The sequence below is a fragment of the Hoplias malabaricus genome, chromosome 8, assembly GCF_029633855.1.
Source record: "Hoplias malabaricus isolate fHopMal1 chromosome 8, fHopMal1.hap1, whole genome shotgun sequence".
NCBI classification, from domain to species: domain Eukaryota; kingdom Metazoa; phylum Chordata; class Actinopteri; order Characiformes; family Erythrinidae; genus Hoplias; species Hoplias malabaricus.
Genome location: NC_089807.1, coordinates 6,413,525 through 6,436,866, shown reverse-complemented (window position 1 = coordinate 6,436,866; position 23,342 = coordinate 6,413,525). Strand labels below are relative to the sequence as shown.

At 43.5% G+C, this 23,342-nt stretch overlaps 1 protein-coding gene across 1 annotated transcript in view; it reads left to right on the top strand.

Annotated features, from left to right (window-relative positions):
* The window catches only part of atrnl1a (attractin-like 1a), a 301,564-nt gene that overhangs the window by 65,224 nt on the left and 212,998 nt on the right, over positions 1 to 23,342 (top strand). The window contains exons 17-20 of the mRNA XM_066679153.1: positions 3,560 to 3,773; positions 6,821 to 7,009; positions 18,813 to 19,031; positions 19,553 to 19,690. Coding sequence (XP_066535250.1) covers positions 3,560 to 3,773; positions 6,821 to 7,009; positions 18,813 to 19,031; positions 19,553 to 19,690 — 760 coding nt within the window. The remainder of the gene's footprint in view (positions 1 to 3,559; positions 3,774 to 6,820; positions 7,010 to 18,812; positions 19,032 to 19,552; positions 19,691 to 23,342) is intronic.

Sequence of the window (23,342 nt, the reverse complement as noted above, 5' to 3'; positions counted from 1 at the left end):
TACATGTGTTCTTGTATATCTTGCTGATGGTTGAGTGCAGATGTTTATTCGAACCAGATGTGTATCTCCCAGCCTCAGTTTATTTCTAGAACTCCACTCTTTTGCTTATCGTCCGATCTGTATTCTCTTCACATCTTAGTTCAGCAGGACCCTGGTGCTTGACGGCGGCCCCTGATGCGCGGGGTAAATATTAGCCACGTGTTAATCCATGTGTTAATTGAAAAGAGAACACAGCCCCTTCATCTTCTTCTCCTCTTCTTCCCCGGCTTCGGTGGAGGTCTGAGGATTTTAAGCAGCTTTTGTCTGGCCTTTGAAGATTAATGCACTTCTTCAGCGACGTCACGTTTGATGTGAAAAAGATGCAAAGGCACCAGTTTATTTCTGCTGCCTCCTTTTTTCTTTTCTCCTGTCACTCATCCGCGCTCGCTCCCCGTGGCTACACTAACCAGAAAGGGGATTCTCCATATTTGTCATTTCTAATCAAAGCACACAAGTCGTCCTCACACAGGGAGCTTGTTGATTCGTGTTGAAACACTGTGGGAGCGCAGCGTGCCAAATTTAGTTTGCTTTGCTCCTAAATAGACGAAGACACATTCCAGATAGAAATCTTTTGCTCTCCTCTCATAGCGCAGGCAGTAAAAATAAAACCTCCTGGTTTGACGACTGAATCGTGTTTAATGGCTATATAAAGCCACAAATGTTTGGGTGCCCTTGGTTAAATGGCACATTTTATTTATTTTTCCTCTCTGAAATTGTCAAATTCGCTACACAATGTGTAGAAAATTATTATGAATAAAAAACTTTCCCACACCCTGTGAAACAAAACAACCCAGTTATTTTTTTGTGGGCTGCCTAAGTCAGAAGCTGTGGTATCTTGTCTAAAGCAGATCACACGTGTTTCATTAAGTCCCAGAAACTGTATTTCGTTGTGGAAAAGAATGTGAACATGTTCTGCATTCAACACTGTGGGAGGATAATAATAAAACAGTGGTTTAATGAACATATTGAACATTCTGGTTTTGTTCTTTGGACCCTATCTATGTAGCTATTTTACTATTCTGTTTTGTTTAGTGCCTCTTTCAGTTGCATTTAAACAGTAATTATGTGACATTGCCATATTCAATATGCTGTTTTCTTTTCTAAAGACCCTTGGCTACACAAATATGTAATCACTTGAGGTTTACGTGCTGATTGATATTTGATATTTTCTTGAAACTGCCCATGTTTTGACCAGAATTTTACAAAGCGCCTGTGGTTATTTGCATATTTCTCAATGTACAGCCTTAACAACATATTCCCACTTCAGATATCTCTGCACACATTGTTAGTCTGGGGGGTCTGGTGGTTGAAAACATAAGCATTTTGATACTAATTTATTACATGGCATGTTACATAAAAAATATTAAATTATTAGCATCAGACTGACTTATTTGTTTGATATTTTAAGCTCTGGGATGTATAACTGATAAAGCTCTGACAGTCACAGCAGGCCCAGACATTCAGGAATTTAATGATAGAGATATATATCCAAATATGGACAATATCTCAACAAATAAAAAATATTTTGGTACTTTGGCAGTTTTCTCAGCTGCTTATAATAATAACAATTATTATTATTATAATCTTTTAAAAATATGATGAAATAATACTTGTTTATTTTTGAATACACATAATGAAGAATTAATTAAGTTTTTTAGTTTATATTTGTTACTTTGAACTTTGTAAATCTATAAATCAATAATAGAAGTATGTTTTTGCTAATGATTTATATTTTTCCGCCCGGAGACAGTGTGGGTTGACGTCATGTGAGTCAAAACGAAACTGAAAGTATGACCCTGATTTATGACTCAGAGCAGAGAGTTCATTTATGATTAGATTAAAATCCTTTATGAGAGCAAAATAAAACAGATTTTTAAGGAGTACATTTTTTTAGGTGTTTTTCACATTGGATTACTCCTAGAGGCTTCATAGCACTGTGATAAGACCACTATTTTTGGAAACGGTAGGATCTGCGGTTTCTAACAGTATGTGGAACACACAGATACATTCAGGCACTCATGAGTTATAAAGCAGAGAACATAAGTTGTTACCCCGCAAAATGCGGGTTTCGGGTCCTGTTGAATTTAAAAGAAATGTCAAATCTGGCAAAACATGAGATATTTCAGTTTACTCTCTGTAGAGGATGTGTTAAAGTGACGGTGTGGTGGGTGTCATCACAGCTGCAGAGTACAGAGACCTGGGTTTGAGCCTTGCCTTGAGTCACTGTCTGTGTGGAGTGCTGTTTTTTCTCCTCTCGAATACCCAGCCACTAGGGTTGCATTTGTCAGTCCCAAGCCCTGATCAAATGGGAGTGCTGCTTTAAGAGGGGCAACTGTCATAAATCTTGGGGTAAGTCTAGTGTGTTTATAATTCACTAGGTTGATGGGTCCATTGTAGAGCAGCTGAAAACAGAGCTACAGCAAAGGCAATGCTAACCACATTTCAAGAAGAAAAGCAGCAAAACCAGGGCTGTTCATACCTTTGTATAGCAGTCATGTACTTCACAGTTCATACATTCATTCATTTTGTGTAACATATTCATCCTGATCAGGGTCACTATGGGTCCAGAGCCTACTCAGAATCATTGGTTGCAAGGCAGAAAGGCACCCTTCACAAGGCAGGTGTTAGTCACCACCTTTAAATCGTCTAAACCAAAACTCTCATGTACATTTGGATACAGTATTATCCACAAGAACAGAACAAATTAATGCACAGGCTTTTGAAGCACTTTTTCCTGATGGAACTCATAACAAATGCAGTGACCAATAAATTGTACAACTTAATTTCTAGGTTTTATTTTGTCAATCATCATTTATAATACTACATGCAGATTGCCATAAACTGACAAAAGAGAGAGATAATGTTTGAATTTCTTATTGCCAATGGAACATCACACACACACATAGATTATACACCTAAGAATATACAAAAATATCGAGAAGTTCACACATATTCAGTTAGTTTTATGAAGTTGTAGAACATGAGATCAAAACCAATTCAACATGTTACAGAGAAAAGGAAGGGTTTCTTCTGTGATTTTGCCATTACAGGAAAGAAAGATAGAATAAATGTACTCTTATCTAGGGCTGCAACACGTTGGAGCAGTGGCACATGAGCCTGAGGTCACCTTGTTTAATGTCAAGCATCAGCTGGAACTGTATAAAGTCCCAGGTCATGGGTTGTAGAGCAGTTTTCTGGGTTGATCGATCACAAGCCCATATTTCTTTCAGTGAGTTGAAGTGGGGTTTGTGGTTTATAGCTAATAGTTTTGATGTGTAATGTTTATGTTGCCAAATTCAATCAAATCCTAACAATAGCCTTCCCAGAAAAATGGGGGCAGGGGCAATGAAGGTACTGACTAAATTACAGTTCAGCAATTTCACCAGAGGTGACAGCTCTCAGTGTGTGTGTGTGTGAGAGAGAGAGAGAGAGAGAGAGAGAGAGAGAGAGAGAGAGAGAGAGAGAGAAATCACTGTCCCAAATTTCATTGTATCTTTGATTTTGCACCCTGTTTAAACAGAACCTGTCTCCCTGGGGGGGTCTGAGGAAGATAAATGTGTCGTACTGGAGCTGGGAAGACTTGTCCCCCTTCACCAACAGCACATTGCCCTGGTTACAAGGGGAGCCCAGTGACTCTGGCTTCTGTGCCCACCTGGAGAAAGCCCAAGTGATTGGACTCAAAACCAAGCCCTGCACGGCCAGCACAGATGGCTTTTTCTGTCAGAAACCCACTGGTGAGCGTGTGCTTAGTTAAATGTAGCTGTTTATCAGGTTTGATGGCAGTAGTCTAGTCATCAGCTTTAGTGACCAATTGCTAGTAGTAAACCAGATGCCTTTTCTGATCTGTAATGTTAAGTATTTTATCTGATTGAATCTGATTGATCAACCTTATGGTCTGGATCTATCTTTTTGGCTATGTACACAGTGGGGACCTGTATGCACTTTAAAATGGTACACTCATTTAATGGTGCACTCATTGTCTGTGTAAATGTAATGATGATATATGTAAAAGATAACAATATTAAAGGAAATGTTTGTTTAGATAACCATACAGCTGAAAGGAGGCTGTAGTGCCCTGTTGGGCCACCACAAGCCTGGATAAAAGATTAGATACAGCTGGGCATGGTGACTTACAATGTTTCAGCTGGGCCTGTAGATCCTGCACAGTAGTAGGTTGCAGAAGTTGGTGTCTCAGCTGGTTGGTGATAAATCTGTTGAACGAGGCCAAAGAAGTGTTTCAATATGAGACACTCTTGGGACTCCTTTGCAATGGGGGAGCGAACATTGTCCTGCTGAAAATTGCCAGTTGAAAGCCAGGCATGAGGCCGCGGCATGTTCTGAACTCTGTTAGCGTCCGTCCTATCACTACTGTAGTGGCTGAGTGTCGTATGCAATGGCTTCCCTGATCATCACACCAATAGGTGGAGCAGTGTGCTCCAAACACCACCTAACACCTCGGCCAGAATGTCCTAGAGGGCGGCAGTTGGATATCCTGATGACCGGACAGTCTGTGTGAAGGCAGGATAAGTGGCAACCCTGTATGAAATTGTTGCTTTGGTTGATGTGGTACAGTGGTTTCACCATTGGCTCATAGGTGAGAGACCTGGGTTTGATTCCAGGTCTGGGCAACCAGTCTGTGCTACACCAATAAGAGTCTTTGGGCAAACACTACACTGGCCTACCTGTAATACCAGTAACCTTGTAAGTCACTCTGGATAAGAGCGTCTGCCAAAATGGCTTACATGTAAATGTAAATTTAGCTGATACCCAATCCAGATGCACCCAGGTCTATCCTAATAGCATGGGTCACCCCGTCTGCTGTCTGTGTTTGAATCATACAGAGGTGGCATCTAGGAAATATTTAATTTTATTTCTTGATTTGTTTATTTTCCCTAGGTTTATTGTTGTAGCCAGTCTCTTGGTTTAGGGCCCAACCTATTAGAAGACAGCATTGACTGCTTCCCAGTCTCTTATTTGTAAACTAATGATGAAAAAGAGCAAGGGGAATGTCCAAAGAAAAGAACATTTTATACAAGAATATTTTTCCACTGCCTTCACTTTTATTTTTTTCTTTATTTTTGCCAAGAATATTATAGTCTCGCTTCAGTGACAGGTTTTTAGAGCCAATGACCTTAGTTTTATTAGAATTCTGCATGGTTTGCTTTGTTACACAAATATTTAGAGAAACAGGAGCACTGTGCTCAGTGCATTCATATATCTACTACTACTGTGATTATTGGACCCGTTTGAGACATCCCAGAATAGAGACAGAGGAAATGCAAATGAGGCCTAGCATAGGCACTGTTGGCTTCTCACATACACACACACACACACACACACACACACACAAAGAGCATACAGAATGAATCTCAGATACTTCCTTTTGTTTCTGTATTTGTTCTTAAATATGGTTGTCTGCAAGTGATTATACTATATATATCTGTGATTATTTAAAATGCCAGCAGTGTTACAGATACTGCTCTGATATTCTGCACACTCTAAATATATACTGATATTTTATATATATTATAAAATATATATTTTTTAACCTAACATTTAATCTGCATTTATTATAATTAATCTCTTTTTGTTAATGTTTATAAGAGTCTTTAATTACAATCAGTTTTATTAAATCAGTCAAAACCCTGGATTTATGACACACACACACACACACACACTGACCTGTGTACCTATGATCCATAGTAAACATGTTGTACAGTGTATCACACACAATAATAATGCTGCTTTGTTGCTGTTTTGTAGGCCAACATTGGGCAGCCTCGGCTGTTTAGAACAGAATAGGAGAATTGAATGCTCTGGTACCACTTTAAGATGTAAAGGTCTGAAAAGGTCTGCTTTAGGTTTATACAAAGTAAAATAATAAGTGGCGGCTGGTGAAAAATGTTCTAGGTGTGGTTACTGGTTTAAAAATAGAATTTGGAGAGTAGAGAGATCTTGTTGATTGTGGAAGCTGATTAATCACCAATAAATATCAGGTCTTTACTCCACCGCCGACTGACACTGTTTGGGGCGAGGAAAAACTAGCCCAGAGCTCTGCCAGAGAGGTCCAGTTCAAAGACGCCGTTTGGCTAAATTTATGTCGCTACGTGCATATATTCCCTCAGCAATGTTTTTTGATTGGCTGTGCTCCTGCATTCATCCCGCCCAGAGTGTGCTCTATGGATTTTGCCCTCAACATGCTATTTTTGGGTTGTGTGCCTCTGGTGAGAGACCTTTGACTACTAGTCATTCCTTTATGATGCACTTGAAGACATTTTGCCCAGTTGATAGACGTTGATAGACATCATCTCACACACTGCCAGAGTTTCCAGGAGTGTCTCCACCAGATTGCAACACCTCCTCGGCCCCATTCAACAGATTTATCACCAATCCAGCATTTATTGGACCAGCTGGGACACCAGGTTCGGCAACCTATGACTATGAAGGATCTACAGGCCCAGCTAAAATTTCTGTGGGAAAGTGTGCTGCCAGATGCCAAACAGAACCTGTATGCTTCTATACCGAACCATATCTCACCTTTTATCTACTCCAGAGGCAGCCCAACAGGGCACTAGAGCCTCTTTTAGTTGTATAGTTTTTCCAAATAAATGTATCCTTCCGTTCTGTTGTAATATATTACTCAAATAAATACTCATTACATCCACACACTCAAAGGTTTCACTCGATTCCAACAACTCCTTCTTGTTGTTTGAGGACACAGTTAAAGTAAGCTATGTGATGTACAGTGAGTGTGACTGAAGTATAAACATGTGTCCCACAGTGACTCTGAAGCCGAGTGCTGCCCTGTGCAAAACCCCCTGCACTCTGCGCAGCTCTTGCGATAACTGCACCTCTCAGGGCACAGGTTGTGTGTGGTGCTCCAGCTCTCAGCGCTGTGTGGACTCCAATGCCTACGTCCTGTCCTTCCCATATGGACAGTGTCTGGCGTGGCAGACTGGAGACTGCAGATGTGAGTTTATTATTTTCCATTTTATTGTGAATTAAGCTGCATTATGGCACTCCCAATGCTGTTCAAATAGACAAGGCAGTAGTATGAGACTGTTTGGAGCAGCTCCACATGAGACGGAGGTCACCATGCCCAGTGCAAAGTGTTGACTAGAGAGATGTAAAAAATCCAGCAGTGATTTGTGATGAGCTGTGATGACTGTTTGTGATCCAGATCTGATCATCCAACACAAGCACGTGCTCTTACTAATGCTCCCATGGCTGTATGCCAGCAAACCCTCACAGCAGTTTTCCAACATTGCCTTAAATAAAAGCTATTATTGCATTAAAGTGGGGGACATTCTTTATTAGTTCCTGTAATTTCAGAAGAAATGTTTGCAGAGTAGATGTCCTCAAACTTTTGACCATATAGTGTACTTTGCAAACCTTAGGTAGTAAAATGTAAAGTTCTAATGAACAAATTTAAGTGACAATACTATGAACGTGTGCCCACATACACAAACACATACACACACTTCATCTGGTCTTTCTTTTTTACTCTGTCCATCCCATTCCACTCCTTCTGTATTCCTCCCATCTGTTGTTATTAAGGCCTGAGGGAGATTGAGTTCTGTTCGAGCAGGCACTGTAAATTTCCAGCCTGCTGCTCAGGCGCACTCACTATAAACTCCTCCACTCCAAAATCCATCAAATATCGACGTGTGTCCGGCCCAGCGCAGGAGGACACGTTCCAGAGAGAGAGTCAGCTTTCATCTTAGATCATCTTCATCCCCTTTCACACTCGACTCCTCCAATGCTCTAACTACTCCTATAGATCCTTTGTCTCACACTGGTGTACAGGAAATCAGGATCGCTTCAGTGTTTGTTCAGTTTTAAGCTGGTTCTCTCCTTGGTTTTCCATTATATAAGTACAGTCATCCTTCTGCATCTGAAGGTTCATCCAGCTGCAGATCAATAAATAATATTAAATATAATAAAAGAAAACATTAAAGGCAGTTTGACAGGAAATGGAATAAATTAAGGCTGATCTGTGAGTTACTTTGTTGCAAAGGACTGCACTTTCCCTGATATGAATGTGATGTAAGATATATACACTGCATTAAAATTCATTCATTCATTCATTATCTGTAACCGCTTATCCAATTCAGGGTCGCGGTGGGTTCAGAGCCTACCTGGAATCATTGGGCGCAAGGTGGGAACACACCCTGGAGGGGGCGCCAGTCCTTCACAGGGCAACACAGACACACACACATTCACTCACACCTACGGACACTTTTGAGTCTACCAACGTGAGTTTTTGGACTGTGGGAGGAAACCGGAGCACCCGGAGGAAACCCACGCAGACACAGGGAGAACACACCACACTCCTCACAGACAGTCACCCGGAGGAAACCCACGCAGACACAGGGAGAACACACCACACTCCTCACAGACAGTCACCCGGAGGAAACCCACGCAGACACAGGGAGAACACACAAAACTCCTCACAGACAGTCACCCGGAGGAAACCCACGCAGACACAGGGAGAACACACCACACTCCTCACAGTCACCCGAAGGAAACCCACGCAGACACAGGGAGAACACACCACACTCCTCACAGACAGTCACCCGGAGGAAACCCACGTAGACACAGGGAGAACACACCACACTCCTCACAGACAGTCACCCGAAGGAAACCCACGCAGACACAGGGAGAACACACCACACTCCTCACAGACAGTCACCCTGAGGAAACCCACGCAGACACAGGGAGAACACACCACACTCCTCACAGACAGTCACCCGGAGGAAACCCACGCAGACACAGGGAGAACACACCACACTCCTCACAGACAGTCACCGGGAGGAAACCCACGCAGACACAGGGAGAACACACCACACTCCTCACATACAGTCACCCGGAGGAAACCCACGCAGACACAGGGAGAACACACCACACTCCTCACAAACAGTCACCCGGAGGAAACCCACGCAGACACAGGGAGAACACACCACACTCCTCACAGACAGTCACCCGGAGGAAACCCACGCAGACACAGGGAGAACACACCACACTCCTCACAGTCACCCGAAGGAAACCCACGCAGACACAGGGAGAACACACCACACTCCTCACAGACAGTCACCCGGAGGAAACCCACGCAGACACAGGGAGAACACACCACACTCCTCACAGACAGTCACCCGAAGGAAACCCACGCAGACACAGGGAGAACACACCACACTCCTCACAGACAGTCACTCGGAGGAAACCCACGCAGACACAAGGAGAACACACCACACTCCTCACAGACAGTCACCCGGAGGAAACCCACGAAGACACAGGGAGAACACACCACACTCCTCACAGACAGTCACCCGGAGGAAACCCACGCAGACACAGGGAGAACACACCACACTCCTCACAGACAGTCACCCGAAGGAAACCCACGCAGACACAGGGAGAACACACCACACTCCTCACAGACAGTCACCCTGAGGAAACCCACGCAGACACAGGGAGAACACACCACACTCCTCACAGACAGTCACCCGGAGGAAACCCACGGAGACACAGGGAGAACACACCACACTCCTCACAGACAGTCACTCGGAGGAAACCCACGCAGACACAGGGAGAACACACCACACTCCTCACAGACAGTCACCCGAAGGAAACCCACGCAGACACAGGGAGAACACACCACACTCCTCACAGACAGTCACCCGAAGGAAACCCACGCAGACACAGGGAGAACACACCACACTCCTCACAGACATTCACCCGAAGGAAACCCACGCAGACACAGGGAGAACACACCACACTCCTCACAGACAGTCACCCGGAGGAAACCCACGCAGACACAGGGAGAACACACCACACTCCTCACAGACAGTCACCTGGAGCGGGAATCGAACCCACAACCTCCAGGTCCCTGGAGCTGTGTGACTGCGACACTAATCTGCTGCGCCACCGTGCCGCCCACTGCATTAAAATAAGAAACAAAAATCAAAAACTAGTAGTGGTCTGTTGTGGCCTAAAGGTTAGAAAAGTGGACTTGGGACCAGAAATGTGCTTTTCCGATCCCTGGAGGAAAATGGGGGATGGGGAGTGAAGGAACGGTTCTTTCTCCACCTTCAACATCCACAGCTGAAGTGCCTTTGAGCAAGGCACATAACCCCCTGCAGCTCGCTGGGCACAGAGGTGGCTGCCTGCTGCTCTGAATGTGTGTTCACTGCCACTGATCATTAGAGTGTGTGTGTTCGTTCACTGCTATGGATAGGTTAAGTGTGGAGGTCAAATTCCACTCTCTTGCTGAGCATATGATAAAGCGCATTCCACGTTTAATTGAGTCCGTCTCAAAGCCAGTATCCTCAGTTGAGGGCCATTCCGATACATAGAATTCATCTCTGACTCAACGCTTCCGTCAGTGGGATCAAGCCTAAATGAATACATATGTTCCATTTCCAGTGTTTCTGTTTTAGCACCATTTACGATGGATTTACTGATGCTTATCAGGACACATCATTATTGCTTGCATCCTCACGGCTTGAACCGCTGGTCCCTTGTGTGCTGTTTTCTCGGATGTTGACAGTGGAGGATCATAAATAAGATTTATCATGGAATAAACATCATTAGGGTCAACTCTCTGTTGGAAACGGGGAGGATTAGCTGTGTTCGAATTTAGATGAGGGCTCAGCTCTCGTTTTTCTTTGGGGAAAGTTCAAGCCCACTCTCCTTGGCAAAGTAAACAGTGTGCAGCCTTTTCCCTGGTCTGCAATTCCCTGCAGATATACCTGTTGTTATGGAGGATAATTTAATTAAAGAAAGTGCAGTTTTCATATTTAAACAAAGCTCCAGACGGAGATAAAGAAACGCATTGTGCCCGACAGCACAATAATACGCACCTAATCAAAATGGAAATGAGCTTGACTTTACCAGCTCGCTGTGCTCCGCAAATACAGTCTTTTGAATCTAAAAGCTGAGATAAAAGCAGCACCTCCCGCATAATATGCCATCAAAACCCCCAATAGCATCATGTTCACTTTGCGGCGAAGCTGCAGCAAGGCTTTGGTTTGAAGTTATTATATTTAGCAGAGGTTTTCATTGGAGCACAGCTTGTCCACTGTGTTCCCTTAAAAAAAAAATCTATCATCTCTGTTTCCACTCGTCTGTTTTCATGCTCAAGCAAAGGCCTCAACGTTCACCACACCATTACAGTCCAGACACTTCCAGCTCAAGTTTGTTTTGAAGCAACTCTCTACTTGAACTTTGTAGCAAGGTCTTTGTGGAGTCTCTGTGACCGCACACAATTCTGTTTCTCTTTTGTTGATGCGTACTGCTATCTGACATGTTTTCCAGCAATGGGATCTGGCCGTTTTCCTGTAGCCTATACAGGTCTTTATGCTGTTCTGGCCTGGGGAGGGTGGTCAGCCGCTCCAATCTGTCCACACACCTTACAGTTTGTTCATCTGAATGCAGTGGAGTTGGGCGCCCGGCTGGAAATGAACTCTCCAGATCTCTCCACACGTCCCAGAAGGTCACATATGTTGGGAGGTTATTAGAACACTGCTCTGTTCTTTTTGCTTATAGGCCTCTGGGGCATGTGTCACTAGTTGCTATTAGGAGTCTAAGCTGTTTTAGTTTATGAGAGACATGAATGCCATTTTCAGATGTAATCACATTATGCTTTACAGTAAACAAAGGTGTTCCTGGGTGGTAGTTAGCTCTGTGTTCAGAGCAGAAGACAACCCATGTCATACATGTATGTCAGTGTGTGAAATCATCCACAGGTGTGAGTGTGTGAGTGACTGGGTGAGTGTGGGTTTGGTGCTGCCTTGTGCCTGAAGTGTGAGATGTGGACCTCCTCCACCCTGATCAGAATTAAGTGGTTACAAATGATGAATGAATGAATGCAGTCCACTTGCAGGAAGAGAAGGCATGCTAAACCCCCCCAGTGCCACAGTGTTGGGTGAAAAGCCCTGGCACCATTTGACAGTCGACAAGCAGGATTCTCAGGACTTATCGGGTACTACAATACAAGCTCCCAGTATCTCTCACCCTTACTTTCTCTCTCTCACATGTCCCCCAGTACACTCTACTGAGCAGCCCACCACTTCTTGAGTGATTTAAAAAAAAAATTTGAATGGGAATAAAATGTTCAGATCCTCGGAGCAAGGTCTGTGCCCTATTAAAAGTTTGAGAGATTCTAGTTCAAGTCTTTATATGTCTCTGTTCCAGTGCCTACAGAGCAGTAATTAATGGCTGAGTAAAGACGGCTTGTGTGTGGTCCTAAAGTACACTTACATAAAGTTTTCAGCTTCAGAAGTTTATAGATCACATTCTGTGGGGCAGCCATGGAACTACTGGTAAGAAAAATGGGCTTGGGGACCATACGATGTGTCCTCCTCCCTCATCATCCATGTCTGAAGTGGCCTTGAGTAGGACACCTAACCCCCAGCTGCTCTCCAGGCCCTGAGATGTCTACCTGCTGCTTCAGGTGTGTGTTCAGAGCCAACTGTGTTTGTTTACTGCTACAGATGGGTTAAATGTAATAAAACTTTGTTCCACTGCTGTACAATAACGACAAAGCATTTTTCACCTATTTTGCAACCCAGGTTTTGATTCAGCCGTGTGCTATAGCTTTGGAAGGAGACTCATTGATTTTCATTTACAGTGAGCGTGCATTACACTGTTACACCTGGAGGGGAAATGGAGAAATATTAGATATGCTAATTACTGAAAATGCAAGAATACCCGTGCTGCTAATTTGCTCATACATATGGAGAGCCAACCTTTGCTTTTCCTTATTTAGAAAACTGGCAGCGGTTGTAGTTCTATTTCCTGGTAAAAAGGGGTCTGAGACACGTTTGCTGACCTCCATCCAAATGGTGCACCTGAGTGCAAAAAAAAAAAAGCCTATTAGCCTAATGACTCCTGCATATGTTTCTCACAATGATAACTCAACTCCCACACTGCTCATGCCTTTCCCTGTTCAGAGGCGCACGCAAATGTATGCAGCACAAATAAGCTCTGCAGTGTGCTAATTGTTTCACTTAAGGAGTAAAACTCATACAGTTATTTACAAAGTGTTGAATACAGTGTACAACATACAGTATCCAAACCCAAATCCACTTCAGTCCAGTAGCGACACGGAGGGGTTTAAAAACTCCAGCAGAACTGCTGTGTCTGATCCACTCAATGCTCTGAGGTGGTCTTGAACATTGAAGAACAGGGTGTAAGTGGGTTAACAATGTATGCAGAGCGACAGATGAACCACAGAGCTACAAAATGAACCTGTATGGTCAGTGGAGCTCATAAAATGCCCATTGAATGTAGAAGAAAAGAGGTAGTTTTAACACTGACCTAAGGTCTCCTTTGTGTTGTACTCTTCACATTAGTCTCCAGCAAGCAGACGGAACTATACTCCACTGAGGACAAAAAAATATGTTTTTAAATAAAGCATGACGGCATTGTTTGTCAGATCCTGTGTTTTTCTCCACAGGCCTTTGTACGTAACGTCGGCGTAGGCGTCAGTGGCTGAGGGTGAGCTTGGTTCCTCCGCACAGAACCGAGCACTTTAACAGAAGAATGTAAGAAGAAATGGGAGCCGAGCGAGAGGAAGGAACCCGTGTTTGTAATTATAAAGAGTTGTGTGATTATGAAGAAGCCATGGTGGCTAAAAATGAACCATTGTGTAGCGTGTGAATAATGCAACAGGCTCCGGCTTTGAGGAGGAGAGGAGGTGTTTCTGGATAGAGAGTTCAGCTCGCACATCTGCTTTATGGAAATCCAGACCCAGAATGCAGAGGAACATGCAAATCGGGCCCGAACTGGCAGCTATAAAGAGGAATATTTTAGAAAAAGAACCAATTGTTCAGACCTTTTATTCGTGTGCACTGTGAGGCACAGGCTGGGGCTGAATGTCCCACAGAGAGGGAGCGATAGTGATATTTGGGCTGACACCCGTTTATCCTCCTGCTCTAAGCTTGACACTATTCACCTTTATGTGAACAGTAACCTGCTAAAAAAAAATCCTTATAACTCTGGGTTCACAGCTTCTTTTTCCGACCTCGGCACTTGAGGAACACAGGATCACATCATGTGTGAAACAGGATTGAAAGATTTGGAGAATCTGATTTAGTTTTAGGGGATACCTGAGACGTGAATGTGATGACAGTTTACACGCTCTTTATCATTAGATAGATTAGTTCCATCTTAAAATATTTTTTGTCTCTTTATTTGTTCTGATTTTGCTGATATTTATCTGCATTTATAAGTCATTTCTGATCTCTCCCTTCTCAGTAAGTCTCTCCACAGTGCCATCAGCCTCAGGAGCTGGTGGAGTCCAACACATACTTCCTCTGAGAAATTGGGACCGACCCTCTCCTTTTTTTCCAACTCACCACTGTACAGGTTAACTCATCGAAGGGGAATGCAAATTACCCACATCTATCACAACAGCTAAGGATATCCCTGCTAGCAGGCACTGTGGGCAGAGATGGGGCAGAGAAGGACATCTTACCCACCCAGAGAGCGAGGCCAAATGTGTTCTTTAGGACTCCCAGCTTCAGATGGTCGAGACCTCACCTGGATTCCAATGTGTGTCTTCTCGTGACAGGGCCAATACTTAGACCTGTGCAACACTAGAGATTCCCCATCTTAACACCTTATGATAATGTTAAATCATATTAAATATGATTATATTTGCATCTTCAAACTGTAGTTTCTACAAGAATAGGATAAATAATGCAGTGGTGGCACTCTGTTGTAATTGGACACATCCTCATCTCATGTTTCTTCTACAATCAAAGGTGTTAATTCATCACCGCAGTAACAGTTTCCGACCAGTCCCAGAGAATAGTTTCTCTGGGAAGGCTCACAATGTTTGCCATCAAACCCTCACAGCAATGTTCAAACATTTCTGAGATTAGGCAACTGATATATCAATGGTTACACTTTTCATTTTGGCTGGATTCACCTGTAACAGGTTTAACAAAGGTAATGTCAGTATTTAATACTGCAATTTTCATTAACAATAATAATGATAATAATATTAATAATAATAATTAAAACAAAAATCAGGGATATTTGTGAGGCAGGGAATTCCATTTTGTTACATTTCCTGTCATTAGATTATACTCCAATTAGCAACAAGAATAAAACCACTGACAGCTGAAGTGAGTAAAATTGATTATCTCATTACATTAGCACCTGTCAGGGGTGAGATATATCAGCAAGTGAATGGTAAGTTCATCAAGTTGATGTTGAAAGCTGGAGAAATGGGTGAGCGTAAGGATCTAAGCCACTTTGATAAAGGCTGGGATGGTCATACTGTTTTGGTCAGAGCATCTACAGGGTGATCGTCAAAAGTCGCACCCTTTTATCTGAATACCCCAGCAAGCAATGAGTGAGGGGACCTATCTTTTAGGCTATGTCTGGAACATGGCTGCCATCTTGAATGCTGCCATACTGGATCAAGGGAAAGTTTTATCCAATGGGAAGGCGGTCCTGTAGCATATCAAAGAAATGAAAGGGTGTTCTGTGACTTCTTTACTCACCCTGTACAAAATGGCAGGTCTTGTAGGGTGTTCCTAGTATGAAGTGGTAAGTATCTTCAAAAGCTGACCAGAGAAGGACAGTTAGAACCTGTGAACCTGTGTTTGGTGGACTAAAGCCTTGGACAGGATAAGTTTTACCTGTGGATGTAGAGTAAAGTAATTATGACCAGAGTATCACAGTAGTTTTAATCCCATCTGAATAGTCCATTTGAGTGATTTTTCCAGAGTGTGCGCTCCTGTTTCAGGAAAGATTCGTGAGCCATTTACCTACTGTAAAATGTGCAGTAAAATTGACCCCAGTTTATTAATCCCATCTGAACTGATAATGTGTGGGAGTCATATCCCAGGGAAAGGACATTCTTTGCGGATTTTCTTGAGAGCAGAAGATCTAGAGGAAGTGTTTAGTGATGAAATTTACGTTTTAAGTAAATGCTCCACAGATGAATGAAGCACCATGAGCAAATCCACAAAACGACCTGAATAATCAGTGAAGTGACATTTCTGGTAGCTGTAGGTAGGTTTCATGCACAATAGTAGCCTTCATACATATTATTATGAAAATATGTCCTAAAGTTAGAATTAAACTGTTTATAATACCACTTATAATAACGGTGCGAAGGATTAGTAAATGTTCGGCTATCTCGTTGATGTCTAGATAATTCTCAGAACAGTTGTGGCAAACTAAAAACTCCAATAGCTCTGATGTGTCTGATCCTCGCTGTGTGATGTCAATGTGTTAGTCAACTATCCGCTCCCAAGATTTCTTATACAGTGAGAATCCACCATAAACGTTACTGACGACTTCTGGAAAAATGCCGTTACCCCAGCTCCTCACGTATAACTAATCCCGTCCGAATAGGGCTTAAGAGTGACTGAGTTTAGGTGCATGGAGAGCAAATGTTAACTCATCTTTCCGTTCAACAGAACAGCTACTGTAGCATAGACTACTGACTATTTTAATGCTGGCTCTGATAAAAATGGGTCAGAACACACAGTGCATCGCAGCTGCAAATTTTTCTTCGGATATGCTTGACCACACTAACCCCTTCACTTCAAGCATCTATGAGCATTGGGTGCCCAGGACATTTACGCCAGTTCATTGGTTGTCCTTCCATGGACACTTTTAGTAGATAGTAACCAATGTCAAAATCAACATCAAAAACTGACAGTTTACCTGCTGCCTACAACATCCCAACCTTTAGGCAGGGGCCACAGTAATGGGGTGATAAATGTAATTTATATCACCTGCCAGTGATTTTAATCTTGTGGCTGATTGGTGTGTATATGAATCTCAGTTTATACACCATTATATGATGTAATGTATGGAAATTACAGCACATATTCCTGTGGACAGTTCCAGTGTGGTATCTGTTCTGCTGTACACTCATAAAAAGAAAGCATCACCTCCTCCCCAGACACATGTTTACCTTCGTAATGCCCCCTGACCCCTGTTCTGCACAGGGACCCATTAGATAAAGCCAAGTTAAAGGGACTCCTCAGTGGACGCTCTCTGTTTTGTCCTTTGTGGCTGAATTTGTGGCAGAGGAAAAAGGAGTACAGGGCACTTAAGATTGTAAACAATATACTGTCAATCATTTACTAAACCACATTTGCATCAAGGAATTAAATTGTCTGATTCTCTTGTGTCCGTCCCAAATGTCCGGTACACTGAATGTCAATCGCATTGTACCAAAACCAATGAATCTACCATAAAAAAAATCTAATAGCATGAAACTCAATTTATTTGGAAACAGAAAAGGTCAGCAGAGCACAGTGGCAGTAGTTAATGCCCAGGGAAATATCCCCACACTCCAGAGGAGTCAATATAAAGAAACGACTCACGAAGGGGTTCGTACACAGCAGCTCACAAATAATCTCACCTCGCCGCGCTGGAGCTGAAACATGAATACCTGCCGGTCTTATTAACCCTTCAAAGAGTGGGGAACTGCAGGGGGTAGGGTTGACATTTGTCATGAATACAATTTTATTTATTTATTTAACTTATCGGCTGCTTGTTTTGTTAACCAGTTAAAAATTCGTAATTAAAAATTGGGATGGTATAATTATACATTTTATTATATACTGTTAAAATGTAAAATGATTGCTGTACTAATATATGTATTCATTCATTCATTCATTATCTGTAACCCTTATCCAGTTCAGTGTTGCGGTGGGTCAAGATCCTACCTGGAATCATTGGGCGCAAGGTGGTAACACACACTGGAGGGGGCGCCAGTCCTTCACAGGGCAACACACATACGCACATTCACTCACACACTCACATTTACAGACACTTTTGAGTCGCCAATCCACCTACCAACGTGTGTTTTTGGATCGTGGGAGGAAACCGGAGCACCCGGAGGAAACCCACACGGACACTGGGAGAACACACCACACTCCTCACAGACAGTCACCCGGAGGAAACCCACACGGACACTGGGAGAACACACCACACTCCTCACAGACAGTCACCCGGAGGAAACCCACACGGACACTGGGAGAACACACCACACTCCTCACAGACAGTCACCTGGAGGAAACCCACATGGACACTGGGAGAACACACCACACTCTTCACAGACAGTCACCCGGAGGAAACCCACACAGACACAGAGAGAACACACCACACTCCTCACAGACAGTCACCCGGAGGAAACCCACACAGACACTGGGAGAACACACCTCATCTGAAGGGGTTCGATGGTTCAAAGTGCTGCTCCTCTCCCAAGAGACAGAGTATAAAGCACTTCAGAGTAAATGAGAATGCTTTGTGGTGTAAAGGTTTGGCAGATGAGAGGTTTGGCTCCCTGGACCCTCCACTGTCTCGTTCCCTTTCTCTTTGGTTTGTCTCCACACCACCTGTTCTTTAAATGTCTGTCTGAGAGTGACTAATACGGCCACTGGTGCTGAGCCATTTTCAGCACAGAGCCAGAGAACAGAGAAATGTTAAATAAAGACAAAAAAAAGCCTTTTATGTTAAAATCTTTCCACTGTCAGAAGATGAGGTCCGTGTCTGAAGGCCGAGCTGTGTGAAACCAATCCTGCGCTGGGGGTTTGATGTAAATGCTTCAGCTTCTAACACTGCAGTCGTTTCATTTGGATTATTTCCAGCTAACATTTATTTTAACGTTTTCAGCTACAGCTTAATTCTTTCTATATGTACTGTATCTGTCTGAGCCTCAAACACTTTGTGTCCTTTGTTTTATTGTTTTCTCTCTCTCTCTCTCTCTCTCTCTCTCTCTCTCTCTCTCTCTCTCTCTCTAGCTGCTAGTTGTTCAGATGTCCGTGAGTGTGGTCAGTGTTTGGAGCAGGAGGGCTGTGGATGGTGTGGTGTCCCCGGTGGTACTGGTCAGGGCCGGTGTGTTGAAGGTTCATTTCAGGGACCAGTGAAGAGACAGAATGAGCAGAGGGACGAGAGGACGTTGGACACGAGTCTATGTCCAAGAGAAAAAGGATTCGACTGGTCCTTCATACAATGTCCAGGTGTGCATTTATGGATTTGTAATAAATGGGATGGGTGTAGATCTCCAAATATAAACAGACCTCAGTGTTTATTCACCTAAAAAACATCATATTTGCCAGTGATTTTTTTTCCCAAACATGCCTGCAGCAATGACGGTGACCCTCCCTATGTGAAATAAATGGTTTAATTTTGTAACAACATAGCAATTGATTCCTGCATCACATTTGAGCTGCACCTTATAGAAAAGACGTGTAACTTTCCTATAGTTTACATATTGGTGATAATAATGACTTGGCTGCTCTTTGTTGACTTTATGTAAGGAATACATTTTTGTTGATTCTTAAATCTCTCATTCAAGCTTTAAACAATTACCATCAAATGAAGACTTCATAAAAAATGTTATTCAACCACAGTTTGTGAAGTAAAATCATTATTTTGGCCAAAATGTATATTTAGGTGTGTCTCTACAGTCCATCTGTAATGTAAATGTACATAAAGCACCTTCACACATTTGCAAATGACTATGTCCTCTGTGTTTCAGCATGTCAGTGTAATGGACACAGCTCCTGTGTGAATGGAAGTGTGTGTCAACAGTGTAGGAACTTCACTGCAGGGCGGCACTGCCAAACCTGCCGTCCGGGCTACTACGGTGACCCCATCAATGGAGGGATATGTCAAGGTATGAGCTGTGGAAGTGTGTCAAAGTAGGGCCTTTTATTCTTATTATTATTTTCAAAAGTAAAATTCTGCTTTACAGTCAGTACTGCAATATGTACAGGAAATATGTACAGAGCCTTCCTGGCCTGTGATGCTGTGGGGTTTTGATGATTCTGATTCTGAATCAGATGCTGATTCTAGTTTGGTGTTGCTCCAGCGCAACTCCTCTGAGATCTTGTTGCTTACCCTGTCCACAGCAGTACCGTTGATGGGTATGTGTTTTCCTAAGGTCCACAACTGTCTCCTTCATCTTATCAATGTTTAGAGATAGATTGTTGTGTATGCACCACAAGGCCCGATGACTCACCTCTCTCCTGTAGTTTGTTTCGTAGTTTTTGCTGATGAGACCCACCACAGTCGTGTCGTCTGCAAACTTTATAAAGAGGTTGGAAGTGTGTGTTTTTTTTTAAGACTTTACTCATTTTAACAGTCAAAATGTGTGTGTTGCTAATATAAACCAATACTAATATCTGGAGATTGTTGGCTGGATCCTTGATGATGCCTCAGATGGTGGAGATCATGAGTCCTAGAGAGTTGAATTGGCCTCCCTCCCTATGGCCCCTCTTCTTCCACCAGCTCTATACTCAAAGCATTAGCTAGCAACTAGTTTTCTCATTCTTGTTATAAATCTGCGATTGTCCACAAGGGGTTGTCATCCAACACGTATGAATTTTTCTCAATGATCATAGTCAAAGAAACCTTCGGAAACCAAAGGTCAAGCACTACAGCATGTGCCCATTGGTTTCCACTCTTGGTTTTAATATATTTTCCAAGTATGTTTTCTATGATATTCTTAGGAACATCCCTGAAAGCTAGAGCTTAGGCTGAAAAAGTCGTAGTGTTCCTTTAAGAAGAACACAAACCTGGACATAGCTCTTCATTACTGTGGCTTTTTTTTTACTCAGCAATTCTCCACATACTCCACCTTTATTGCTCTCAGAGATGAACAGCAGAGAGAGGGAGATGATGAAGAGAGTGTGCAGGTACAGGAGATGAGGAAAATGATGCAGAGAGTGAGGGAAAGCGATGGAGGGAGAGTGAGAGAGCAGGACGATGAAGGTGGTGCAATAACATTACTCTCAGTTGGTCTGATGCACATTTTCTCCACATTCTGGATGACGTTAAATCACTCTTAATCATTTTCTTATTTCCTGAAGTTGACTGCCCCCCCTCCCTTAACAGCTACGGAGAACGCAGCACATATTTGATAGATGTGAACATCTACATAACGATATACTTGTGTATCCTTCTCTCTCCCCCTCTCCCCCCTGTGTGCCTCTATCACTCTCACCCAGTTTCCTTCACCCCCACCGCTTCGGTTAACACCTCAATGAGGGGGTTTAATAAATTACGTTGCAGTGTAGTGGCATGCTTGTGTTTAACGCTCTGATTGCAGTGGTTGGTGATTTTGCGACGTCATTTGTCAGCGTTAGCAGAGATTTACCTCCACTCTCACCATAATGCTTTAAAAGCCACTGATCTGTAAGAGAGAGATGGAGAATGGCCCTCTTTTATAAGGCAGTGAGGAGGGATATATCTCTGATCTCTGCCTCTTTCTCTCTTGCTGTGTGTGTGTTTATGTGTATGTGTGTGTGAAGTGTCTGAGGGATGGCCCATCAAAGAGACATCAGGGTAAAATATGATGCCCTTGAAAACTGAGAGACAGAAGGAAAATGGAGTTTAGAGAAGACAGAGGACACACGTCCTCAAGAGGGGCCTCCTCTATTTGAACAAGAGAGAACAAGAGATGGATTTTGCTCTGACCACAGTGGACAGATCTGTGTGTTGTGAGTGGACTGCTGCTCTAAATCTTGCTGTTTTGCGTCACCTTGGGTTCATAGTTTCTACCTGAAACCCAGCCTTCTGGTTGGCTTTCTACCTCTCTAACCAATTGTGCAATGGGAATTTGAACTCACTAAATAGTAAAGAAGTCTGAGGTTTAGATGCCCTCATCTCTCAGACCATGGCTGAAGAGTCCTCACACTCCTCACAGACAGTCACCCGGAGGAAACCCACACAGACACAGGGAGAACACACCACACTACTCACAGACAGTCACCCGGAGGAAACCCACACAGACACAGGGAGAACACACCACACTCCTCACAGACAGTCACCCGGAGGAAACCCACACAGACACAGGGAGAACACACCACACTACTCACAGACAGTCACCCGGAGGAAACCCACGCAGACACAGAGAGAACACACCACACTCCTCACAGACAGTCACCCGTAGCAGAACTTGAACCCGCAATCTCCAGGTCCCTGGAGCTGTGTGACAGTGACACTACCTGCTGCACCATTTAATTTCACTGCCTTGGGGGCAGTCATGGCCTTGAGGTTAGAGAAGCTAGTTTGAGGTGCCCTTGAGCAAGGCGCCTAATGCTCAAACTGCTCCCCAGGCACCAAGGTGGTTGGCAGCCCCCTGCTCTGGTTGTGTACTAATCTCCTTACTATTAACACAATGTATGAAACAGGATTTGTCTTCACAGGAAAATGGGAAAACATGAAGATCATTATTCCATGTAAATATGGTCCAAATATTATTGGTCAATTCTTAATGAAGGGCAGCACGGTGGAGCAGCAGGTAGTGTCGCAGTCACACAGCTCCAGGGACCTAGAGATTGTGGGTTCGAGTCCTGCTCCGGGTGACTGTCTGTGAGGAGTGTGGTGTGTTCTCCCTGTGTCTTTGTGGGTTTCCTCCGGGTGACTGTCTGTGAGGAGTGTGGTGTGTTCTCCCTGTGTCTGTGTGGGTTTCCTCCGGGTGACTGTCTGTGAGGAGTGTGGTGTGTTCTCCCTGTGTCTGTGTGGGTTTCCTCCGGGTGCTCCAGTTTCCTCCCACAGTCCAAAAACACACGTTGGTAGGTGGATTGGCAACTCAGAAGTGTCCGTATGTGTGAGTGAATGTGTGAGTGTGTGTTGCCCTGTGAAGGACTGGTGCCCACTCCAGGGTGAGTTCTGGCCTTGCACCCAATGATTCCAGGTAGGCTCTGGACCCACTGCGACCCTGAATTGGAAAAGCAGTTACAGAAAATAATTGAATGAATGAAAATGAATTCTTAATGAAATGTTCACAGTTTGAGCTGCTATGTTTAAAGTGGTAACCCGTTTTGTCAGGACCGATTTGTTTTCACACCCTTTCAGGCCAATCTCTCTCTCTCTCTCTCTCTCTCTCTCTCACACACACACACACACACACACGTAAAACACAAAAGACCAATCTCTCTTTCCCTTGAGATGCATTATTTTGGTACAGGCTCCAAGCTGAGCCTCCTAACAGCTGTGCTAGAGCTCACCTGTCAGTTTCTGAGCTCTGAGTGAGACTCGAGTTGGCAGTTTTGTTCTGCCCTGCTCTGCTGACATTTCTCTCTGGATGAAGAGACACAGTGATGGTATGAGGACAGAGTAAGTAGGTTATAGGACACTTTACTGTAAGTTCAGGTAACACTGTGAAGGTCTGGTGTCCTGTTTTTATAGCGAGTGGTCACTTAAAAGAGAGTTTATAACAGCCTCAAAACAACTAGGAAGGTTAAAGCCAGACTTTTCATATTAACTTTTAAAAAAGATAAATCATAGGGTCTGGGGAGAGTACACTGTGATAGTGAGGGTGT